We start from the raw sequence: 22,670 nt of genomic DNA on the forward strand, positions 1-22,670 counted from the left end.
AGAGGCAGGCAGATTTCTGAGTTCGAGGCCAGCCTGGTCTATAGAGTGAGTTCCAGGACAGCCAGGGCACAGAGAAACCCTGTCTTGGAAAACCAATAAAAAAGAAAAAGAAAAAGAAATAAAAGTGTGTACAGTAGCTGAAAAGACCAGGGTAAGATGGCTAAAGCTGGTTCTAGTTGAGTTTCTAAAAACTGTTGAAAACTTAGCATTAATGCTAAGTCCTCCAAATTGCCAGTGGGTTGGGGCAGGAATCTAAGCTTGGAAACCACCCAAGGTGACTCAACTGTGGCACAGAAAGGCTAACATTATCGAGGACACCAGTGACATAAGATACTTCTACATTTAAAATTCAGCTTTGAAATATGCCAACCTTTATCTGTCAAGTGCCTAGAATTTTACTAGACCAGGAACATAATGGGTACTGCCAAGACATGGAAATGTCAAAACATGTTTAATAACATCTCTGAAAACACATAGGGCAGCAGGTTAGTCTGTGATAAATTCACCTTTTGAAAAGAATAATTCTCAAACACAGAATTTTCTTCCCAAGGAGTATAAATCCTATTACAAGAGCCCAGCCTGGATAAAATAGCATTCAAATAAACAGGCACCTACATTTTTCTTCTACCCAGTGATAATAGCTTTATTCTGCAATTTTGCTGCATGCGTAAAAGGCCATGGCTAATAAACCTGCATCCTTAGAAGGCAGATTTTGTCATATTACACTGGGAAGATTTCCAATATAAAAGAAAAACATCATTTGTAACCTATAAGAAATGTTCATGAGGCATTTTAATAACACTATAAAAGTGAAATTCAAATATTAGAAAAACTAGAAGAAAAATGCCAGCTTACTAGAACATATAATAAAATATTTTGTAACTTTATACAATTATTTTATACAAATGATTTGTTAAAAGTAACAAAGAATAGAGCTTAAGACCAAAGCCAAAGTTACATAACCGTGAACACTCTACATGTCATGTCACTGATTCTTTTATAGTGGTCTCAGAAAGAGACTATTTCTTGAATCTATTTCCTTAATACCAGTTTTACTTGGTTCTTATTTTTAGCAAGCCAAATTTTAAAGTGTCTTTTAAATTAATTACCATCAGTTATGAGTTCATTAAAATAATCAAGTTCAAGTGGTAACTACAAGTAAGAATGTTGATCATTAGTATTACTATTGGTGAACATACTTCATTAACATTTTATGTCTTTGAATGTCTAGATATCAAAATTTCACAGAACAGCAATTTCTGTTTTGGGTTGACTGGGTTTTTCTTGTTTTCTGGTCTTGTCTTTTTTGTTTTTTAAAAAATGCATCCTTTGTGTTAACTGACTGTAGAACAATGTTTTGCCCTGAGATTTCTATAACTTCTCCTATGAGCATGTTGTAAATGGCTAGATAACAGGAAAACAACTACAGGGCTCTTTGGATTTCTTTGCATCTAACCATAAGTTTACTATGAAATAGGCACACTAAGGTCATTTACAGGTCTTGCTTGTAAGTAAAAGTACTGTGTATGTATGTTCCCTTTATCAACTGTTTTAGATCCCTTGCCAGTATGTAATGGACCAGAAAATGTAATTTGAGTGTATATTCCTATGCATATTTATAGTGTGAAATGAAGGAGAAACTGCATAACAACAAAGACAAAACTAAGACCAAACACAAGATTCATTTTCTTGCTTTGTTCAGCAACAGTCTACATATGCAGTATTGAGGCTGGCCTTAGACTCACTACACTACTGCCTCGGCATCACAAATGATGGTACTTGTGTGGTACCACCACACCCAGTAAATGTATCCAGCCAATTATTTTGTGGATCTCTCTCAAGGTGCTACAAAACCAAAAGCAGCTGCTTTTTACTGGTAGAAAATAGTTCCAAGTGAGTCCTAAACCAACATTTCACTTTGATTTGAGTTCTAGGATATCTGTACGGTAATCCCAATTGTAATTTAGCCTCAAGAAGCATGTAAAGACAACTGCCCTCTTGGATAAGGCTGTAATAAATAGAAACACAAGCCCAATCCCAACAGAAATGACAGGTGTTTACCTGGTCTGAGAGTGTACAGGCCTTTCACAATATTTGCCATAGTTGAAGGTGTGACCTGAAATGGTGTTGACTGGGCTTCTAAAAGTAAAGCTGGAATAAGAAGAAAAAACAGGTAAAAAAAAAAAAAAAAAAAAAAAAAAAAAAAAGAAAAAAGAAAAAAGAAAAAAGAAGAAAAAGGGAAAAATATCAGAAGAGGAAAAAAAGAAAAAAATAAACACAAATGAAAAAAAATAAAAGAAAAAATAAAAGAAAAAAGCATGTAACACTTGCTAACAGTAAAAGTTCTATTAGTATTTCTAAGACTGAATGAGTAAATACCACAAGAGAAGAGCAGCACAAGACAGAGTGAGAGCACAAAAGATTACACAAGCCTTCAGCACAGCACTCAATAAAACAAGAGTCTGCACTAGTTTGCTGTAGCAGAAATAAGCAAAGCAGTAAAAAGAGAGGAGTCTGAGAAAAGTGAAGCCTTCTAAAGCAACAGCTCTAGGGCACTCATGAAGTAGCAACGTGTCTAAAATGGGAAGAAAACGACACCTGACTCTTCTTTCTTCAAATCACTCTTGTTTAAAATGCTTGGATCACAAGTCGTGAGCATCCCTAAATGCAGCAAATCTGAAATACTCCAATTTCTGTCATGCTCAAAGAACTACAGATTTCAGCTGGAAATGGTAGTATATGCCTTTAATCCTGGCCCTCAGGAGGCAGAAGCAGGCAGATCTCTCTGAGTTAGAGGTCAGTCATAACTACATACTGGACCCCCTCCCACTCAAAAACAAAGTGATTATAGATTTCTGAGCATTCTGGATTTGCAGATTAGGGATACTCAACCAACAGCAATTTTATTAATTGTACCAAAGCCTACTTTTGCAAATGCCATAGCTCCATCTTCTTACAAAAAAACCCTTCCTACATAAAAGGCCAGAGAAGATGACAATTCACCTTTTCTAACTGTGGCAACAACGAAGCTAACCCTGACTTTTGACTGTGAACAAAGAGTTATCTTCCTTTTTTATATTACCTACTACATTTCCTTCATTTTTAAAACAATTAGTTCAATAACATGTCTAGATTATATCATTAACAGATACTAATAACTATTTATTAAACAGAGCAAGTGCTACTGCCCTAAAATAGTTAATTTCTAATCTCTAAGATTAAACAAACAAACAAAAAAAAAAGGCAAAAGACAAAACAAAACAAAACACCCACTATCTTACTATTCAAACCAAAAGGGGAAAGGGACAAAAAGAAAGAAGAAAACTAAATAGTGGAGTTTATATAAACCAGACTTGTAGTTAACTATTTTCCTTTATCCATGTCTTTCTCAAATGGAAGTATCTACTTCCTTCAAGGATTTGGTGACTTCAGACACAGGAGCTTCCATGAGATTTACTAACGAAGGTCATAGGCTGCTTTGTTTACTCTTCCCATCTCATCATCCACAGATAATGAATTTAATTTTGAGTGACAAATTTTAATGATAAATAGAAACTTACAAATCATGATACTATAAAATATGTTTAAAAACTGAATTTCTAAATGAATTTCTATATCCTGGAAGCCTTAGGTATTCAGCATGAACCCCAAATGTAAGTGCTCACTTTTTCCTATTTTTCTGACCAATGCCTGAGGCCTTCATGCTTAACTACATACTCAAACTATGGCTAAAACCTAATCTCTGTCAAAAGCCCCTTCCATAATTTCTAGGTCAACCTGACAGCTATGAAGAAAAATTTTAAAGACACATGTGACTTATGAAATGGGTATAAACAATTTGGAATGAACTAACTGTAAATAATTATATTCAAGAATAAGTATTACTAGAAGCTGGGAGGTAGTTCAGTTTGGTAGTGTTTTCCTACCTACTTATCATGTACAATGTCCTTGGTTTGATTCTCAGCAACACATAAACCAGGAAGGTGAAAGGAAGATCATAAATTCAAGGTTATCTTTAAGAGTTTTGGGCCAGCCTGAGCTACAAGAGACTCCGTATCTCAAAAAAGCAAAATAAAACCTCCAACTTGTAAAGAAAGGATTATTAAGAATTGACAAGGTATTTTAATAATTTGCTAACATCCCTTCTTCTTGAAACCATAAGTATTTAAATTTAAAGGATTTTCCAGCTTCTTTTCCCCTAAGGAACTGGAACTTGCTGAGGATGCAATGGGTGTGTGTGTGGAGGTGGAGTAGTGGTGGTGGTGGTGGTGGTGGTAGTGGTGGTTACTGAACCCAGTAAGGGCTAATCTTTGTCATATTTGTTTGCAAACTAGATGAGCAGCACCCACTACACTACACTATACACACACACACACACACACACACACACACACACACACACACACACACACACACACACACACACCTATCTAAAAATCACAGAGCTAGATAATGGCAGAAGAGGCTGTAAGATCTGCACTCCCTACAACCCCTGTACATGTTCCTCCTTCAAACACAGACTGGTACTAGAAAAGTGTCATTTTAGTAACCAGTTTCTTCTAAAAGCCATGTATTTAAGAGCAGTGTCCTTCAACAAGCCTGTCACTCACAGATGTACAGTAATCATAGAATGTTAAAAGCCTAGGGGTAGATGTCTAGTCCTAATGTTATAATATTAAAGCCTTAAGTATCTTGGTGGGTCCTGAGCTCCTATGATGTTTCAAATGTTCCTTGGTGCTTGCACATTTTCATTACACTTATTTATATTGTGTATATGTGTATGTAGTGTACAAACATGCATCAATGCCACACTGCTTGTGTGGTCAGAAGACGACTTACAAGAACTACTTCTCTCCATTTACTCTACAGCAACCTGACATACTGGGCCATCTTACTGTCTTCATTGTCCAATGGATCCTTTTAGTAATTTGGTCTGGAAATGAAAACTAAAACTACATGAATTCAGAAAGTGCCAAACTACAAGGGTTTAAAACTAAGAAAATTTAAGTACTGTTATTTGACTCTGCAAAGTAAACTCTGTTTTTAACTGCAAAAGTCAACACATTATACTTTCTCTGGAAATGTCCAGTTTAATTGCTACATATTGATTGTCACATCTGCTCAATACAACACCAAGCAATACTTTAATTAATGTAAAACCTCCTAGCTATGCTTTCAGTTTAATTCAAGGTGAAAACTAATTTGTAGGAAAAGTCATTTTGTTACTAGTCAAAACCTTAAGTCAGTTTATTTTCTAAGGACACATGAGCATGCACAGCACTGAGGGAAAATTAGCCTCACCAAAAATGATGACACTCAACCTTAATATTCATAAAACATTAATTCATGAGCACAAGGGCATTGAGATCCAATTTGGTTTTGGCACACAAGATGATTTTGCCTTGGCTGACTAAGTTTAAGATATGGACTCCAGACTAGTTTGAAACACCTCCCATGGGGGTCCATGATCTAGGTTCTGTGATTGCTTACCCAATAGAATGCAGGAAATTTTTTCTCAGTCCAGAAGGTTAGACATTTATAGTTTCCAAGTTGCTACTTTCTGAATCTCACAACATTCACTGTTGAAGAAAACTAAAAACCACACTAATGTGTTTTTTGAATCATGTAAGCCACCAAGAGAAAGCCCCGGTTGGGTCACATCAGCTTCACTAAGCCCTTTCCAGACTACACAGTTAACTAAGATGCTGCTGGCTGAAGCCACTGTTTCCAAATGACAGTAAATGAAATAGCAGCACATCCAGATGTGTAAAAGCCAAAGGAAGGAAACTAATGCTCAGACTTTTAGACATTACAGAGACTGGGTACACTTACTTGCTTTGTTTTAGCCACTAGAGCCAAGACACAAACCCTGAGTCACTAATGTTTGGACTTTATTTTATTTTATTAAGATTTATTTATTATTATAAATAAGTACACTGCAGTTGTCATCAGACACACTAGAAGAGTGCACTGGAACCCATTACAGGTGGTCGTGAGCCTCCATGTGGTTGCTGGGATTTGAACACAGGACCTCTGGCAGAGCAGTCAGTACTCTTAACCACTGAGCCATCTCTCCAGCCCCCTGGACTTTATTTTTAATCTCTCTGACTCAATTTCTATAGTAATGACCACCTATCCTACAGTGTCAGAAAATGTAATATTTTAAATACTTGTTAAAAGAATCTAGAACAGGCCCTGCTACATGTAAACTGTGTGTATTATCAACTTAAAAATCCTTGTGATGATCACCTGTGCAACTGTTAAAATATTTATAGGGCTTCCTCTCCTGGGACCCAAACCAAGGTGACTAGCAGTTACTCTGTGTCCTCCACCCTAAGTGGACACAGTAATACCTATTAACTGTTCAATAAATATCTAATAAGTTTAGTTTTATCCAACTTGTAAAAACTTAAGGGTCTTCTCCATTTGCTGGGAAAAGAATATATCTGCCTTTAAATATCAATTTCATGAGAAAACCAGACTAGAAAGTACTCTTACCCAATCTAAGTACAATATTCTCTTCAAAATTCTTCCCATGTGTCCAATAAAGTTGACTTCCAAATTATTAGCAGTATAAAGACATATTTAGAAAGGAAATACATATTTCTACAGATGTAGCATTTCTCTATGGAATTTTAATGAAGAAGAAAATGTGCTTTAAGAACCTAAAAGCAATATTAGTATTCAATGCTAGAATGCTAGTAACCAATGGCTAGAAGCTGGTACAAAAGTACACCTCTACCACCTAGCACTTGGGAGGCTCAGGCAGGAGGACTTCTTAAACTTCCATGCCAGCCTGGGTTATAGAGCAAGACCCTCTCTCAAAAACCAAAACAAGTGGAATATCTCAGAATTAATGTACAAAAATCTTATATAAGTATCTGACCAGTCTTAAAAATAATATATGCTATAATCTAAGCTTATGGTTCTCCTATTTTAGACTTTGGACTCTCTGGGAGTATGATGTCAACTGAATCTACATTATTGTGTGAAAATTGTGCCTTGCAAAAGTGAACTGGCCCAGTATATAAATCCTTGTTTTCATTTAAAAGCAAAAGTGAAAACAAGAGCTGGTGATCAAGCTTTAAAACAATTTCTTTGTAAATTTCAGTAAAACTTCTGTGCAGCAGCAACTAATCACAACTAAAAAACTACAATCTATATTAGTTACACAATACTAAAGAATGCCTTGCTGAATACTGACCAAAACATAAGCTTCTGAAGGTGCTGAGTGACTAGTGATGGTTTGCCTGGAATGCACTCGGGAGAGGGAAACTCCTTTAAGGAGGAAATGATGCCACCTACTGTTAGCCAGGACTGGGAAAGACTGACTGAGCTTGGAACCTGGATCTTAATTAGCTATCTAAACAACCATCAGAAATATTTTACAGATGCTAATCCACAGGAAGCTACCAACTTGCTAACTTGGTGACTAGCAGCCACACTAGACTTAACAGTAGAAACCAGAGAGAGCCTGTGCTCAACTTCACAGACACCCAGTGCTCTTTAAGAATTCACTGGTGACATGTGACCCACCTAATCATATTCTTGCTCAGGGAAGAAATGGTAACACAGAACACGCCAAGTACAAGACGCTGTCCAATAAATGACCCTAAGTGGTCCAGAATAGTGGGTGACTATTAAGCCAGTTTCAATTGTGTCTGTCTCTAGACTGAGGTAGACTTAACAACTTCCTGCTCTCTGGCTCTAAAGATGTCAATATTAGGCATTTAGAGACAGACAGGTTCTCAGATGAAAGGAAAGAGTAAGAGTGAGCTGGAAAAGGAAGGGAGAAAGGAAAAAGGAGACCATGACTAGTGCTGTCTCACCCCCGATAAAAAGTAAAAGTATACTTACGCATTAGGCTGTAAATGTGCTTCTCTGCAACATGTTCCGTAAACAGTTTTATAAGGTCATCTTTTAAGTCTCTGTTAAGCTTAGTTTCTATGTAAAACTTATTCTGAAAAAAAGTAAGTTTTTATATATCAACAGGGGAAAGTAATCACTCCCAAGAATAGGAGAACTAAATACTGTTTTAAAGAATGAATAAATGTACTGATTAATAAAATAAAAAAGCCCTGCAAACAGCAAAACACAGTCATTCCTAGTCACAGGTCTTTTTGGCATGAGGTTGAAAGATCCAATTATTAGCTTCACAATAAAATGGGAACAGTACAAAGCCACACTGTGTGCCATGCCTTTAAGAGTTCATCACCAGGGCTGGAGAGATGGCTCAGAGGTTAAGAGCACTGACTGCTCTTCCAAAGGTCCACAGTTCAATTCATAGCAATCACATGGTGGCTCATAACTATTTATAATGAGATCTGGTGCCCTCTTCTGGCCTGCAGGCATACACACAGGCATAACACTGTATGCATCATAAATAAATAAATCCTTAAAATCCAAAAAAAGCTCATCACCAGCATCAAAAGGCAATGCTGGAAGACTCAAGAAAGGCACTCCTCAGCATCCAAAGTTTAGGGGCAGGCTCATAGTGGAAGCCATTAGGAAAAGTCCCTTTATACATGCCCTTCAGTAATAGCCACTGTACCAAATTCTAGATACCATCTCTGCTCAGAAGCAGATACCCTAATCAGGTTGAGTGCAAGCAGTGATTGAAGGGAAAGTTCTTCACTTATATCTAATAAAAGATAACTATATGGTGTGCAACAAGCGATAAAACAGAAACCATGTCGCCAACATCCCTGGAAAGTGCCCACTCTCAAGGTCTGTTACAAGATGGACTGCCATTCCTTATTTACTGGAGTCACTTTGAATCAAGTTTTCTCTTTCTTATCAAAATCCACCTAACTAGGAAAATACTAGGAAATACATTAAATGTGTTCATGTTTTAAATGCTAGCTCAATGACAAAGAGTAGAAAACACAAAGGGAATGAAAACAAACACATTTTTCACTCACTCTCTTAGTTCAGAAGTATTTTCCTCTCTGTTTTATTTTTTAAAAAAAGGGGGGGGGGACTAAAAATAAGATGTACACACTTAGTTAAAAACTACAGCTATGCCAATGAGTATGTAATCAAAAGTCTTCCAGAGCTGATCCTGCATTTTAGCTTTTCTTTCTTTTTTTTTTTTTAATACGGGGAGACTCCCACTACCACAAATTATGCAGTCGAGTTTACCTGCATTTGGGGAAATCACAGTGGTCAGCACATTCAGAGTGCAATGGATAAGTCTCGCCCTGGGAAAACCACCTTCGTGATTATGGTACCTCCGTCAGGTAAGTTTTTTTTTTTTTTTTTCCAAAGAGTCACATCACTGCAATGGTTTAGCTTTATAGGTCCCATTCTATAGAGAAAATGACATGGTACTCTTTGCGTGGGAATCATTCCTCTCCTCGTTGAGTACATACAGCTTGTACCTTGGTACCTGACATTTTTACCCCAATGTTAGGATCTAGGAGACTTTTTTCCACAAAAACATAGAAACATGCCATTGTATTAACTATGTATTTTCTTGTTTTCCATAAATTGTTAAAACAACCCCCAACTGCTGACAGTACAAATATTTCCAATGTTCTGCTATTGGATAAATGTATGTATGCATGTGTGTATGTATATACATATACACATACACATATATGTATATATACACTTAGTGTTTATATCTATGAGTGAGAAATTTTATACATAAAATGAGTCAAGGTAATTTTATCAATTCATTTCTACTCTGAATTATAGGTGTGTTTCTTTTACAGATTCATCAAAAGTATTCCCAAGCACTTTTTAAAAAGTAATTTAAAAGTAATTTTAAGTTATATTTAACAATGGTGTGATATATTTTTCCTTTTTTATGCTATATATAGTCTGTGAACTATCTAATTCATACCAGATAAAAACATATTATTGCTGACTTTTTTCTAATTAATCCACAAAAGTTAATTATCAAAGACAATAAACCTGTGTCTAGTGTTTTACAAATTTTCTACAATGTTCCCTTCATCTACTTTTGTTTTGGGTATTTTTCTGAACAAAGGTGTTTCAAGCTTTCATCATCGAATACTCTCCTTCCTGACAGGATTTAAAGGTCTCCTCTCAGCAAGTACGTAGGAATGGGACCTGTGGGAATACTGGGGGTGGGGATAGCACAGAGGAAGAGAGGGTTAGAGAAAAGCACAAGCAGAATGTGCTATATACATGTATGAAACTATTAAAGAACAAATTTAATAAAAGAAAATTGCAGGAGGGATAGAGAAGAAATGCCCTTCTAGCTTTCTCACCTCCAATTAGACTCCATATTCATAAACATACCCATCTGTAATCTGACTCAGGAATGGGAACAGAAATTATAAATATAGTAAATGGAAACAGAACACAACCTTACATGGTTTGGGAAAGGGAGACAGAGGTCTAACTTACCATATATATGAAAAGAGGCACGATGCTCTGCAATGCTCCCATATACTGTCCCAGAGCTATATTAAATCTTTCAATATAGAGGTCTGGAGGGCTGGCCTGTAAGAAAGAATATCAATATAAGTAGTCTGGGAAACTAGTTGAAAGTCCTTCTTCAACACCAACAATACAAACCAGAAAGAACCTAAAATGGGAGAGGTACTTATAAAGTCAGTTCAGATTTTTTTGCTCCAAAATCTATTTATATAACACTTCATTTTAATCACTTTTAAAAACTGTATGGCTTTAACATATTAGCTAAAAAGTATGATTTTAATAAATCACCACTGAATTAGAGATACTTCCTAAAGGAATCAAACTATATTAGGACCTGAAATTAGGGAGGAAAGAATTCAAGCAAGTAAAACAGGCTTGATGCCAAGCAGTTAAGCATGCTGGCTGCTCTTACAAAACACCCACATGGAAGCTTACAACCACCTGAACCTTTGGTTCTAGGGAATCAAATACTATCTTCTGGCCTCTACAAGCACTGTACCATGTGGTGTACAAACATACAATGAAGGAAAGCACTGACATGTATAAAATAAAATAAACCAATCTTTTAAGACACTATTAGAGTGGCTAATACATTTTATTAAATTTTACTAGTTAACTGTCAACAAGAGAAGTAAGGACTCTAGCTGAGCAGTGGTGGCACATGCCTTTAATCTCAGCACTTGGGAGGCAGAGGCAGGCAGATATCTAAGTTTGAGGCCAGCCTGGTCTACAGAGTGAGTTCCAGGACAGCCAGGGCTATACAGAGAAACAGTTTCAAAAAAAAAAAGTAAGAGAGAGAGAAATAAGGACTCAAATGACTCACACATACCTGCAGGTCTAAACTGAAGTACAGTATAATGCACACCTAACTTCACTCACTCCTACAAACAAAATACTAAGTCACAAAGTCAGTAAGGAACCTCTCCATATTTACATCATGTTAACTGAACATGTCTTGTCTCCCAGTACAGCTATATCTGAAGTAAGGAAATAACTAAAATTCCATGAAGTCATAGGGCCTGGCCCTCATCCTATAAGACCATGCCCTTTAAGAGACAACAAAGGGTTTCTACATCTTTGCTATCACAATGTAGCAGGGAGAGGGGCTTTGGTGAGAATGTTTCATCTGCAATCCAGGAGGAGTCTTCACCTCAATCTGTGTACTGACTGGTTGTGTGTGTCAACTTGACACAGGCTGGAGTTATCACAGAGAAGGGAGCTTCAGCTGGGGAAGTGCCTCCATGAGATCCAGCTGTGGGGCATTTTCTCAATTAGTGATAAGGGATAGGGCCCCATGTGGGTGGTGCCATCCCTGGGCTGGAAGTCTTGGGTTCTATAAGAGAGCAGGCTGAGCAAGCAAGGGGAAGCAAGCCTGTAAGTAACACCTCTCCATGGCCTCTGCATCAGCTCCTGCTTCCTCACCTGCTTGAGCTCCAGTCCTGACTTCCTTTGGTGATCAACAGCAATGTGGAATAAGCTGAATAAACCCTTTACTCCCCAACTTGTTTCTTGGTCATGATGTTTGTGCAGGAATAGAAACCCTGACTAAGACAATCTGGAAACCTCAGCTTCCAAACCACTATAAGAAATAACTTAAACTGCCCAGTCTATGGTATTTTTGTTGTAGTACCATAAGATGTTATGTTTTACAAAACTTTATCCATGTTCTATTTTATTTTATTCTTTAATTTAACATTAAAGAAGCCTAAATAAAACAGATTAAAATTATTAATTAAATTTAAAGTTTAAAATATTAGCAAATTATAATTAAATTACTTAAATTAAAATTTTAAATGTTAAATTTAAGATTAAAATATTAGCAAATGATAAGATATATACATTCAACTAAAAATTCCTGAGCCAAGGTGTTGGGGAATGGGAAGGTATAAAATACAAAAACAAATCACATTCCACATAAGGTCTGTCTTTTGGAAACTTCATCACCTGACAACCAGACTTTAAAGACAACATCATGCTTTCAAGTTCTGCCACACTAAGACTCCTAAGTACCAAGTTCAACCACATGAAATTAGGGGGCTAGAGAAATAGCTCAGTGGTTAAGAGTGCTTGCTGTTCTCCCAAAAGACCTGAGTTTGGATCCCAGAACCCCTATCAAGCTGCTCACAACCTATAATTCCAGAACCAAGGATCCCAGCCCTCTACTGGCCTCTCCAGGCACCCGTCCACCCACATGCATAGAGAGATATACGCATAAAATAAGTGAAATTATAGAAGCTGTGTCTTAAGCTATTTGATAAATGTTGAATGTTCTTCTAATACTCTAAAGGAGTCACCTCAATGCTTTGACTTCTACCTAGGAGCTTGGAATATATGTTGGGAACTATCTCTACTTCATCTTTCATTACAGAGTACTTAAAGGTCTGGTATTTAATCGTTCCATTTCTTTTCCTAGTCCTCCTAACTTCCTGTGGAATAAAGGCTGTCTCTATCATACATAAGAGGGAAACAGCTCAGAAATATTGAATGTGATCCCAAGCTAATAAGCACTAAGACTCAATCAGATTCTGGCAACTGAAGTTAATCTGTCCCTTCTTAGTATTCTGAAATTCCCACTGCCATCTTTTTCTTAAGTTCAGACCTCTCAATTTAGGGCACATTGTCTATTTCTCTGATTCCACAGGTTATATCTTCTTATACACAGCTCAGCTCAGCACATGGACCAACTAGCCAGTCCCAAGTAGAATCAGTGTTTTGTCTGCTCAAACATCTCTCTCCCCACCCCTCACCAAACTTGCTCAAGATTTGTCACTTTCTCAAAACATCCGAGTTCCATGGCCCTTTAGTGGAACAAAGCACTTACTGCTCCTACTGAGTAATCTGTTACTAACTGCAAGCTCCTGAGGCAAGAATCTGTACCTTACCTGCTCTTCTCCAATCTAATCAGAATCCTAGAATACAGGAGACAGGGAGAGGTATATTTTTCAAAGGAAGGGTCATTAGAAATCTAAACTTTACAACATCTAAATCTAACCTAGCACTGTTTAAGTCTAAATTTCTACTTTAGTATTAACAAGGTTCTATGGTACTGAGTAACTAATTCATCACTTTGAATTTCAATTTCCACACTAAGGAGCAATACTCACACTACGTTATTTCTGAGGATGTGCCAAAAATCAGAGAAAATCTGGAACCGCTTTGAAAAAGTCATATACTGTAAAAACCTATATGAGTAAGGATGCATAGCAGCCATGTGCCTAACACATAGAAAACTCTGTTCATATTTTAAAAAGTAATCTTCATCAACCAGAGAACTTGGAGGAAATGGCTTGCATTAGAGGCAAGCCTAACTACCCTTAATGAACAGACCATCTTCCTCAACGCAGCTTCAAAGAACTCAGGAAATGATATTCAGCACTCAAAGAAGTAAATTCTACAATATGTAAGAAAAAATCTGAAAAGCTGTTACATTAAAATACTTTTTCATTTTCATGAAAGAACACTTCGTCTAAGTGTTAAAAAACATGAACACTGATCAAAAGGCACATTTAACAGCAGAGAGAATAAATACAATTGAACTCCTTACTCCTTTACAAAGTCCCCAAGCCTCAAAGGTTAGGAGTATTAAAAAGTACTTTTTGTGCTAAATCAAATGTCAGAACACTTAACTTTTTTACTTCCACATTTCATGCAGCACTTACTCAAAACCTTTGAAATGGCAAGACTATAAATTATGACAGTCTGAGAAAATAAACTCCATCTATTCCAGGAAACTAGAAATAAATGTCACTTTGAAAATCCTAATCAAACTGTTCCTCTTTAAAACTTACATCCAATAAACTCTGGTCCCCACTGGGAAAAAACGATGCCTAGTTGAGTTCCACTATTCCAAAATGATATTATTTGGTTTGAACATTAATTGGAAAAAAATCCATCATATCAAACAGGAAGAAACAAGCTGCAGGAAAAAAATTATTCTAAACTTCTTGCAATTTTTAGGGGAAGTAGTGCAAGAGCTTTGGATAGAACCCACAGCCATAGCCTTAGCCCCCTCCTCCTTTAGTTTAAAATTTTAGTCAGTTCAAATGGGTTTAGTGTTTTACATTAACTTCCCACTCTCTGAAACCACCACTTAATTATTTTCTATCCTTCTGAAATACATTGCTTATAGAAATAAGAGTCTAATAGCTCTTTATACAAATGTGAGTATCAATCTGTTATCTATCTTGGAACAAGTTTTATTCTATTGCATCTTAAACGTTTTGGCCTCAGGAACCATTTGCACTATTTAAAATAACTGAAGATGGGGCTGAAGAGATGGCTCGGTAGTTAAGAGCACCCAGGATTGGTTTCCAGCTCACACATGACAGTTCACAGGGATCTGATGCTGTCTTCTTGCTGCCATAGGGTCCTGTACCCATATAAAGCACATACACTCATGCAGATGCACAAATACACATGAAGGCCTGAAGGCTCCAAAAAGCCTTTAATTTTATGTGGGTTACAGCAAATATTTTTCTATCTGGAATTAGTAAAGGTACAACGAAGAACACCTGTACTCCCAAGGAAACTGACAACAGCCTGGGCAACAAGTACAAAGCTGAATAAAACTAGACTTTATCAACAGGGGACACTCCATCTCTTAACCATCTAGAGCTCAGACAGCAAGGTGTATTTAGTAAACATTATACTACTACTCACCAAATCATATCCAATCCCTAAAGCCAAATTATAGACATTTTTAAGATGAGTGACTTGGTTAGCAATGGTGTTTAGACATACTAATTCCCAACAAAATCAATTCTATTGCCAAGCTCAAAGCTGGGCAAATTGAGTTTGCCATATGCTGATTAAGAATCTGTGAAAAGTTAAAGCCCACAAATAAAATGTTCAGCACCTATTAGTACCCTTGGGTATTACCCAACTAGGAAATGAAAGACAGGAAATATTCATTTGTACAAACATGGAGGGTGTGCAGAAGCAGTCCACATTAGGCACAATGAGCTTCACAGGCATTGCAGACTAGAGGGAATGGGCTTCACACATGAGAAGAGTCCAGAGAACAAGTTCTTCAGTTTTCAAGAGACATAAAACCATGGGTTGTGAATTGTATGGTGTCAAGAACAGACAAAGCAGGATGTTTGTACAGCAAAAGGGGGAATGGAGCCATTTTGAAGGAAGCTAAAAGAGCTCACCAAGAAGAATGAGACTCTTCTTGGTGTTTTGGTAGAAGCTCTAAAGAGCAAGTTAACCTCTGAGCTATTTCAGGCATCAGGTAGCAGAGTTAAGAAGGACAACAACCAGAAGAACTGCATAATACAAAAGCCTCAGAGCACAGGTAGGTCAAATAGCAAAGGCTATTCAAGATATTCCTTTTTCCCATCACTAAGGTCTTCAAAAGTATACCAGCATACATATTTCTTACATATTTGCTACTATCGAACCTATGAACTGCTATTCTGCCATGAGTTTAGTCTCTTCTGCTGCAGTCAAATCACTTCTACTTCATTGTGCATTACTGTAAAGAGGAAGGCTCAGTGTTCCTGAAACCACCCAACGGCTTCATATTATAAGCAGTTGAAAACATTTTTACTCCAGGGTTGACCTTCTTTGCTATACAATAAACAAACAAACAAAAAAGGGAACATGTTTTGCAATAAAGTCAGTATGGATGTAGAGTTTTTTGATAAATAAAAAAGAGCATTTCTGATAAAATTATCCAATCAGCAACATCCTAAGGCTTTGTTACAGTATGTACCATTATATTATATAACCCTTTACTCTTTAATGTGTTTTAGGAAGTTGGTATATTGTTATGGTAAAACAAGTTAAGTTTAAAAGTTAAGACTTATCTTTGAAAAAAGGTCTATCGCATTATGTTCACAGGATACAGTACACGTTTAAAATTCTGGCTTTCAGGGAGAGAATAAAGTTGAATAATTTTCATTAAACGTTTTCTTAAAAATATAACTGAACATCTGAACATTCAATGTATAAAAAGTTGACAATCATATTCTAAGTGATATCGGCATTTAGTGCTTTAGTCCTAGAACACGGTCTGAAGCATAATTGTCATTCCTTGTATTTGCCATTTGCAAAAGAATATTTGTTGTGGCATGAAAAGTACTTTCTCCTTACCCCAATAATTATATATAATATATAATATATATTTCTATATTCTAAATAAAATGGAAACTTTTGACAATTTACATATTTAAAATGCATATTAATTTGTCCTAACATGACAATAATAAAGTCATTATATCTGAACATACTTTCAGGAAAAATAATCTTCCAAAACAAATCCAAATTTATTTAAGTAACTTTAGTAATTATTTTGACATTTTAACAAATCTCTTACAACATAGAACATAGCTAGATTCTTCCATCTGCTTCAATACTTAATCAACTGTTGTATGTTTTGAAGTCAAGAAAGAAAAAATGTTTTTTATGATTCATTTATTTTATGTATGTGAGTATACTGTAGCTGTCTTCACACATGAGAAGAGAACATCAGATCACATTACAGATGGTTGTGAGCCACCATGTGGTTGCTGGGAACTGAACTCAGGACCTCTGGAAGAGTAGTCAGTAAGACCTCTGGAAGAGTAGTCAGTATTTTTAACTGCTAGGCCATTTCTCTAGCCCAAAGAAAGAAAATTTAATATCAGAAATTTGTAAATGGGGATGGGGAGAAGGTGTGTGTTTTCATGCCACAATTAATATTCTTTCATTTTCATTAGCAAATGGCAATTCCTTGAAAATTTGTTGCAATGAGAATTCAAACACATGAAACTACCAATGGGTACATTAAATGCTGTATGAAATCTGATTTATCTTCTATTTTGAATGAATCCTTAATCCACATTATTTTATTTGCTACCACTGCACACTGGTCAGAGGAAAACAATGATTTACACAGATCTAACTGCTGACTCATTTCAAGTACCTAGGTCTCTTATTTAGTCTGTTTAACTGTTCCATAGAGAAGGGTAGTTTTCTCAACATTCAGACTGTAGTTTAGTGTATACCTAAGCATTCAAATATAGGAGCATATAGGGGCCATTCTTATTCAAACCACCACAGCTACTATGAATATTAAAAACACAAAGGAGATGTGGAAAGTGGCATTCTTTGTAGTCACCTTCTTGAGAACAAACCTTCTCATAAACCTGCCTTCTATCTTTTAAACTATTATAGTATGGGGACTGAATAAGTACATTCAGACATTGTACAAGTACAGAAGTTCTTAAAATACATACCTTTTAATACAGAGTATTTTAGTACCCCAATGTCACAATTCAATAAAGTGAGTAATTTTTACAGTTCCTTTTGAAGATTGTATCATATTATATAGACCAGATTGGCCTGAAATTTGCATGGACCCTCCTCTGCCTCCCCAGCGGTAGGATTACAACATGTGTCAATGATACTCTACTATATAGGACATTCCTAAGTGAGATTGGTTGTTTTATTTTCTAATTCACACATGTACAATTTGACCCACCACTGCTTGCATCATCACTGCAAATGTCAACAAAATTACAGGGGAAATAATACACAGTAGAAAGCTGTTATTTAGCAGAGTCTTGAACAAGTTTAAGGGCCCCCAGAGTTACTCTAGCAAGCACATCCGGTGAACTGAATTCCAAAGACTGGCAATGCTAGGTCCTCTGAAGAGCAGCAAGCATTCTGAACAGCTGAACCATAGTTCCAGTCCATAAGAATTTATTTTTTAAAGGAAATTTCCCCTATCTTTTGAAACTATCTCAAAACAAACCTTAAAAAGTAATATAATCTATGATCTATGGGAGAAAAAGAGATCACTCAAAAGAAAGGGGCATATATTCTTGCAGAAGACCCAAACTTTGATTGATATATAGCGCCCATATGGTATGGCTCACAAATGTCAGTAACTCCAGCTCTAGGGAATCCAACATTATCTGGCCTCTAAGGATACCAATACACACATACATACACATATTTCCACAGATACAACACATACACATTAACTTTGAAAAAATAATAAATCTTAAAATATTAAGTAAAAAATACAATCTAGGGCTGGAGAGATGTCTCAGAGGTTAAGAACACTGACTGCTCTTCCAGAGGTCCAGAGTTCAGTTTCCAGCAACCACATGGTGGCTCATAACCATCCGTAATGGGATCTGATGCCCTCTTCTGGTGTGTCTGAAGAAAGTGACAGTATACTCACTTATATAAAATAAATAAATCTTAAAAAAATACAATCTACACAAATATACTCTACACATTCTGATAATAAGCAAATGTAGGTAGTATCTGCTTGTCTTTCCAAGTTCAGGATTTGTCTCAACTGAAACAAGTAGATGCTTCAAAAATCTCAACTGTGTTGCAGGTTAAGTGCTTTCTAGCAACTGACAAAATGTCACTTCTGAATCTGTCTGAGGACCTAAGATCAAGCTAAGCCTGTGATGGAACAGGTTAAGGAGAAGTTTCTACCCTCAAAAGCTGATGATGAACACTATCTGAATGAGCACTTGTGGTAATTGCTATGGGTCAGATTGTCTCACTGGCAAATTGTTCTATAAGAACAACTTTGTGATAGCAACTGCTTCACTGAAAAGCCTTCAGTGAATTTACAAGTTAAAGAATTACTAATGGTAATGATATCTATTTTGCTTGAGATCTAGGAAGAAAGATAACCAGGCAATTTTCTTTTAAGGAAGGGAGGGAGGGAGAGCGAGTGTGTGTGTGTGTGTGTGTGTGTGTGTGTGTGTGTGTGTGTGTGTGTGAGTGAGAGAGAGAAAGAAAGAGAGAGAAAGAGAGAAAGAAAGAAAGAAAGAAATAAAGAAAGAAAGAAAGAAAGAAAGGAGGAAAGAAAGAAAGAGAGAGAGACAGACAGACAGACAGACTGACTGACTGAGACTGAAACCTCATGTGCATGGGTATCCATGGAGTCCAGAACAGTACAACAGAAACTCTTAGAGCTGGAGTTACAAGCTGCTGTGAGCTGCTGCCCAATGTAAGTGGTAAGCTCAAATTCTAGTCCTGCTCAAGAGCTTTTAACCATTTCTTCAGTCTAATAATTTTATTACTTAAAATCTTCAGTCTAGCTAGAAGAGAAGTATATTGGGGTAAGTAAAGAGGTTATTTGTTCATCTGTTTGTTTTAAGATACACTATGGATGTCAACAGATTTAAAATTTAAGGCCTTTATTTTTTCATTTTTTTTTTTAAATTTTTGCCAAGACAACTGCAAGCAACCAGTTGGATTGCACTGCCACCCACTGGGCAAATAACAATGCAACACCTGCCCAGATCTTAACACCCACCAAAACATGGCTGGCCCTTTACTTGTAGTTGGACAAGAAGGCTTTTATATAAGTCGATGTTTGTACAGACTGAATAAAATTAAGTAAAAGAGACTAGCTATAGCTTAGTTCCAACTAATTTCATTATTGATTGGTTTGTCAACTATAGTAACTATAAACCCAAGATGTATTTAGCTTAAACATATCGAAAGCATTAATGTTATTAAAATATTTAAGTGTACCCAATTAACTTCCTTTTAATTAAAACAGCTAACAAACACCTCTCTAAACTGCTGTTTAGAGATTTAAGGATGGAAACATGTTTCATTCCCCAGATCCCTTGCTGGTTTTGGTTGCTCCTTACCAGGATCTGAACAGAAAATTATCTTTCCCTGGAAACAGTCTGCTTAAATAACTTAGTAAAGTTCCAAACTATTGAAAGTGGTCAGTGGATTGCATCAAAAGCCACAATGTTCAGGTGGCTAAAGTGAAGATACACAACAGTTCAACCAAATGCTTAGGGAAAAGTGCTTTATGACTGTTCCAATGTATTCTGCATCACATACACACACGGGGGGTGGGGTGGGGGATAAAATACAGCTTTCTTGCTCATTCATGTTGTATATCTATGCTGAGTTTGACCCACATTATCCTTACTTAGGACCAGAGTTAAGAGGAACCTTTGCAGCTGAAGGCGTTTGCAACTCCACAAGAAAGGACACTACTTTCATAAGCTGGTCAACCAGCTAGACCCTCCTGCCCCCAAGCTCCCAAGGACTAAACCACCAACCAAAGAGTACAAATGAAGGGACCCATGGCTCCAGCTGCTATGTAGCAGAGGATTGCTTTATCTGGCAATGGGAGGGAGGCCCTTGGTCCTCTGAAGGATCGATGCCCCAGCATAGGGGAATACTAGGGCAGTGAGGCAGGAGTAGGTGGATGGGTGGTAGAGCACCCTCATAAAAGCAGAGGGGAGGGGGATGGGATGGGGGGTTTGCAGAGGAGAACTGAGAAGGGAGATAACTCCGAAATGTAAATAAATAAAATAACCAATAAAAAATTTAAAAAAAAAAGGAGGAACCTTTGCCACTGGGAACACCAAGGCAAGGATGCAGCAACAAAGGAACTGCAGAGCCAACATTAAGTACTCACTACATTTGTGGACACTACTTTCAGTCACAACTCACATGCCAAAGTAAGTCACTTGGTGTGGCCTAACTTCAAAGTAGTGAGTGAATACAACTCTAATATATCTGCAGAAGGAACTGGGAACTGGGAACAAAGTCAGCAGCACTACAACTGGCACATTCACCTCAAGTCCTAAATCAAGGCCATAATAGACTGGAAGACACTGCCAGCATGAGCAATGCCATGAGTCACTCGCATTGCTATTCTCAAAAGTACACATTGTTCAAAAGATGGCATCCTGATGGGTAAACACACCAACATGCACAATAGTTAGCATAACAGTGGCAACATAAACATTAAAGTCAGCCAAGAGAGAGGATTCAAAGTGGAGCCAACACTAGCAGACCAGCAGAATGCTTCCTTGGTAGGAAAGAGGAGCTACTGGAAAAAAAAAAAAAAAAAAAAAAAAAAAACAGATTGGAAAAAGATCTGAATATGTAAAGGTGCAATCCATCTAAACTTAAAAGCAAAATACTGCTGTATAGTTCTCATGGAGAGATTGGAGCCTTGAACCCCTCATCAAAGGCTACTTACTGCCTTGCTCTGGAGGGAATGAAATCAGAGAGTAAAGAAAAGGTGGTATAGAAAGTCTGAAAATCAAAATGGAGCAGGGCAAAGTATGAAGTCAAGATACAAGATATCTTCCTTTATTGTCTAGTCAAGCATCTACCAATGCAGCTTAAATTATGGAGATAGAAAGTAGCACAGATATATTTGAAAATTTTTCACAGTAGAGAAAATTAGCCAGGACTTGGAACTAAGTTTATTTTCCTACCCAGTCACTCTTCACATTTGAGAATATTAAAATGATTATTATGCCTTTTTCATAAAAGCTGCTAAAGAATTTAATTTTTCTGTAACCCTAGCATCTAGGCACTGCATACCAAGGCCTAGCATACATAGCATAAATATTTGTCAAATCTAACATAAAACACTGTCTGTTTCCCTACCTCTAAAGAGCACAAAAATTTTGATCTCTGTCTGGGTTCTATAGCTATGAAGCTTTGGATAGCCTGGAACTCACTATTAGACAAGGCCAGCCTTAAACTTTAAGTCACAGGGATTTACCTGCTTCTGCTTCCTGCGTGCTGGGATTAAAGGCATGCACCACTATGGCCAGCCTTTCTCCTTTTTATTACCAACTGGTCCATGGTTTTGACCCTAAGACTAGGGCCAAGTGTATATCTTATTTTACTCAGATCTTGGTAAATTTTGAAGGCATTATGATAGGGCCTCAGTAAGGTCTGAGACCACACACTGTTATTTCTGGGGGAAAGTTTAAGGGTCCCAGTAAATTATTCACACAAATTTAGATCAAGTTTTGGTTTGTTTTTTTGTGTGAGTGTTTTGCCTGCATGTATGCATGTGTGCATTTTTTGTGTGTGAGTGTTTTGCCTGCATGTGTGCATGTGTACCACTTGCAAGCCTGATGCTCAGACCTGTCAGAGGCAGCATCAGAACCCCTGGAACTAAAGTTACAGATGTCGTAAGCTACCATGGAGCTGCTGAAAACTGAACCCGAGTCTTCTACAAGAGCAACAAGTGTTCTTAATAACTGAGCCATCTTTCCCAACCCATATCAGTTTTAATACATGGGTTTCAATACCAATTTAAAGACATCCCCTTTCAGAGTTTCATTTTTTAAATTCTGGAATTGTAGAGGACCTGTTAGTCTACCACCAACAGCACTTTCCCATACCTCCTCATTCCCACTCCAATCCATTTTTTATGCTTCTAACACTGATGCTCTGAGATGCAATTCCTGGCAGTGGTTCCTGCCATCTGAATCTGGTCTACCTTGTTCAGCTTTTCCCCTCTCCCA

The 22,670-nt window shown here is 37.0% G+C and overlaps 1 protein-coding gene and 1 pseudogene across 4 annotated transcripts in view; both read right to left on the bottom strand.

Annotated features, from left to right (window-relative positions):
- Nucleotides 1-22,670, bottom strand: part of Cacul1 (CDK2 associated cullin domain 1) — a 60,865-nt gene that overhangs the window by 10,035 nt on the left and 28,160 nt on the right. For 2 of the 4 annotated variants that reach the window (XM_031390866.1, XM_031390865.1), the window contains exons 4-6: nucleotides 10,378-10,473; nucleotides 7,858-7,960; nucleotides 2,062-2,151 (exon numbers count right to left, since the gene is read on the bottom strand). In XM_031390866.1, the coding sequence (XP_031246726.1) occupies nucleotides 2,062-2,151; nucleotides 7,858-7,960; nucleotides 10,378-10,473 (289 nt within the window). The remainder of the gene's footprint in view (nucleotides 1-2,061; nucleotides 2,152-7,857; nucleotides 7,961-10,377; nucleotides 10,474-22,670) is intronic. The other 2 variants (XM_031390869.1, XM_031390868.1) reach the window with 1 other exon arrangement.
- LOC116104420 lies at nucleotides 9,101-9,247 on the bottom strand (annotated as a pseudogene).

This window comes from Mastomys coucha, unplaced genomic scaffold (assembly GCF_008632895.1).
Source record: "Mastomys coucha isolate ucsf_1 unplaced genomic scaffold, UCSF_Mcou_1 pScaffold21, whole genome shotgun sequence".
NCBI classification, from domain to species: Eukaryota; Metazoa; Chordata; class Mammalia; order Rodentia; family Muridae; genus Mastomys; species Mastomys coucha.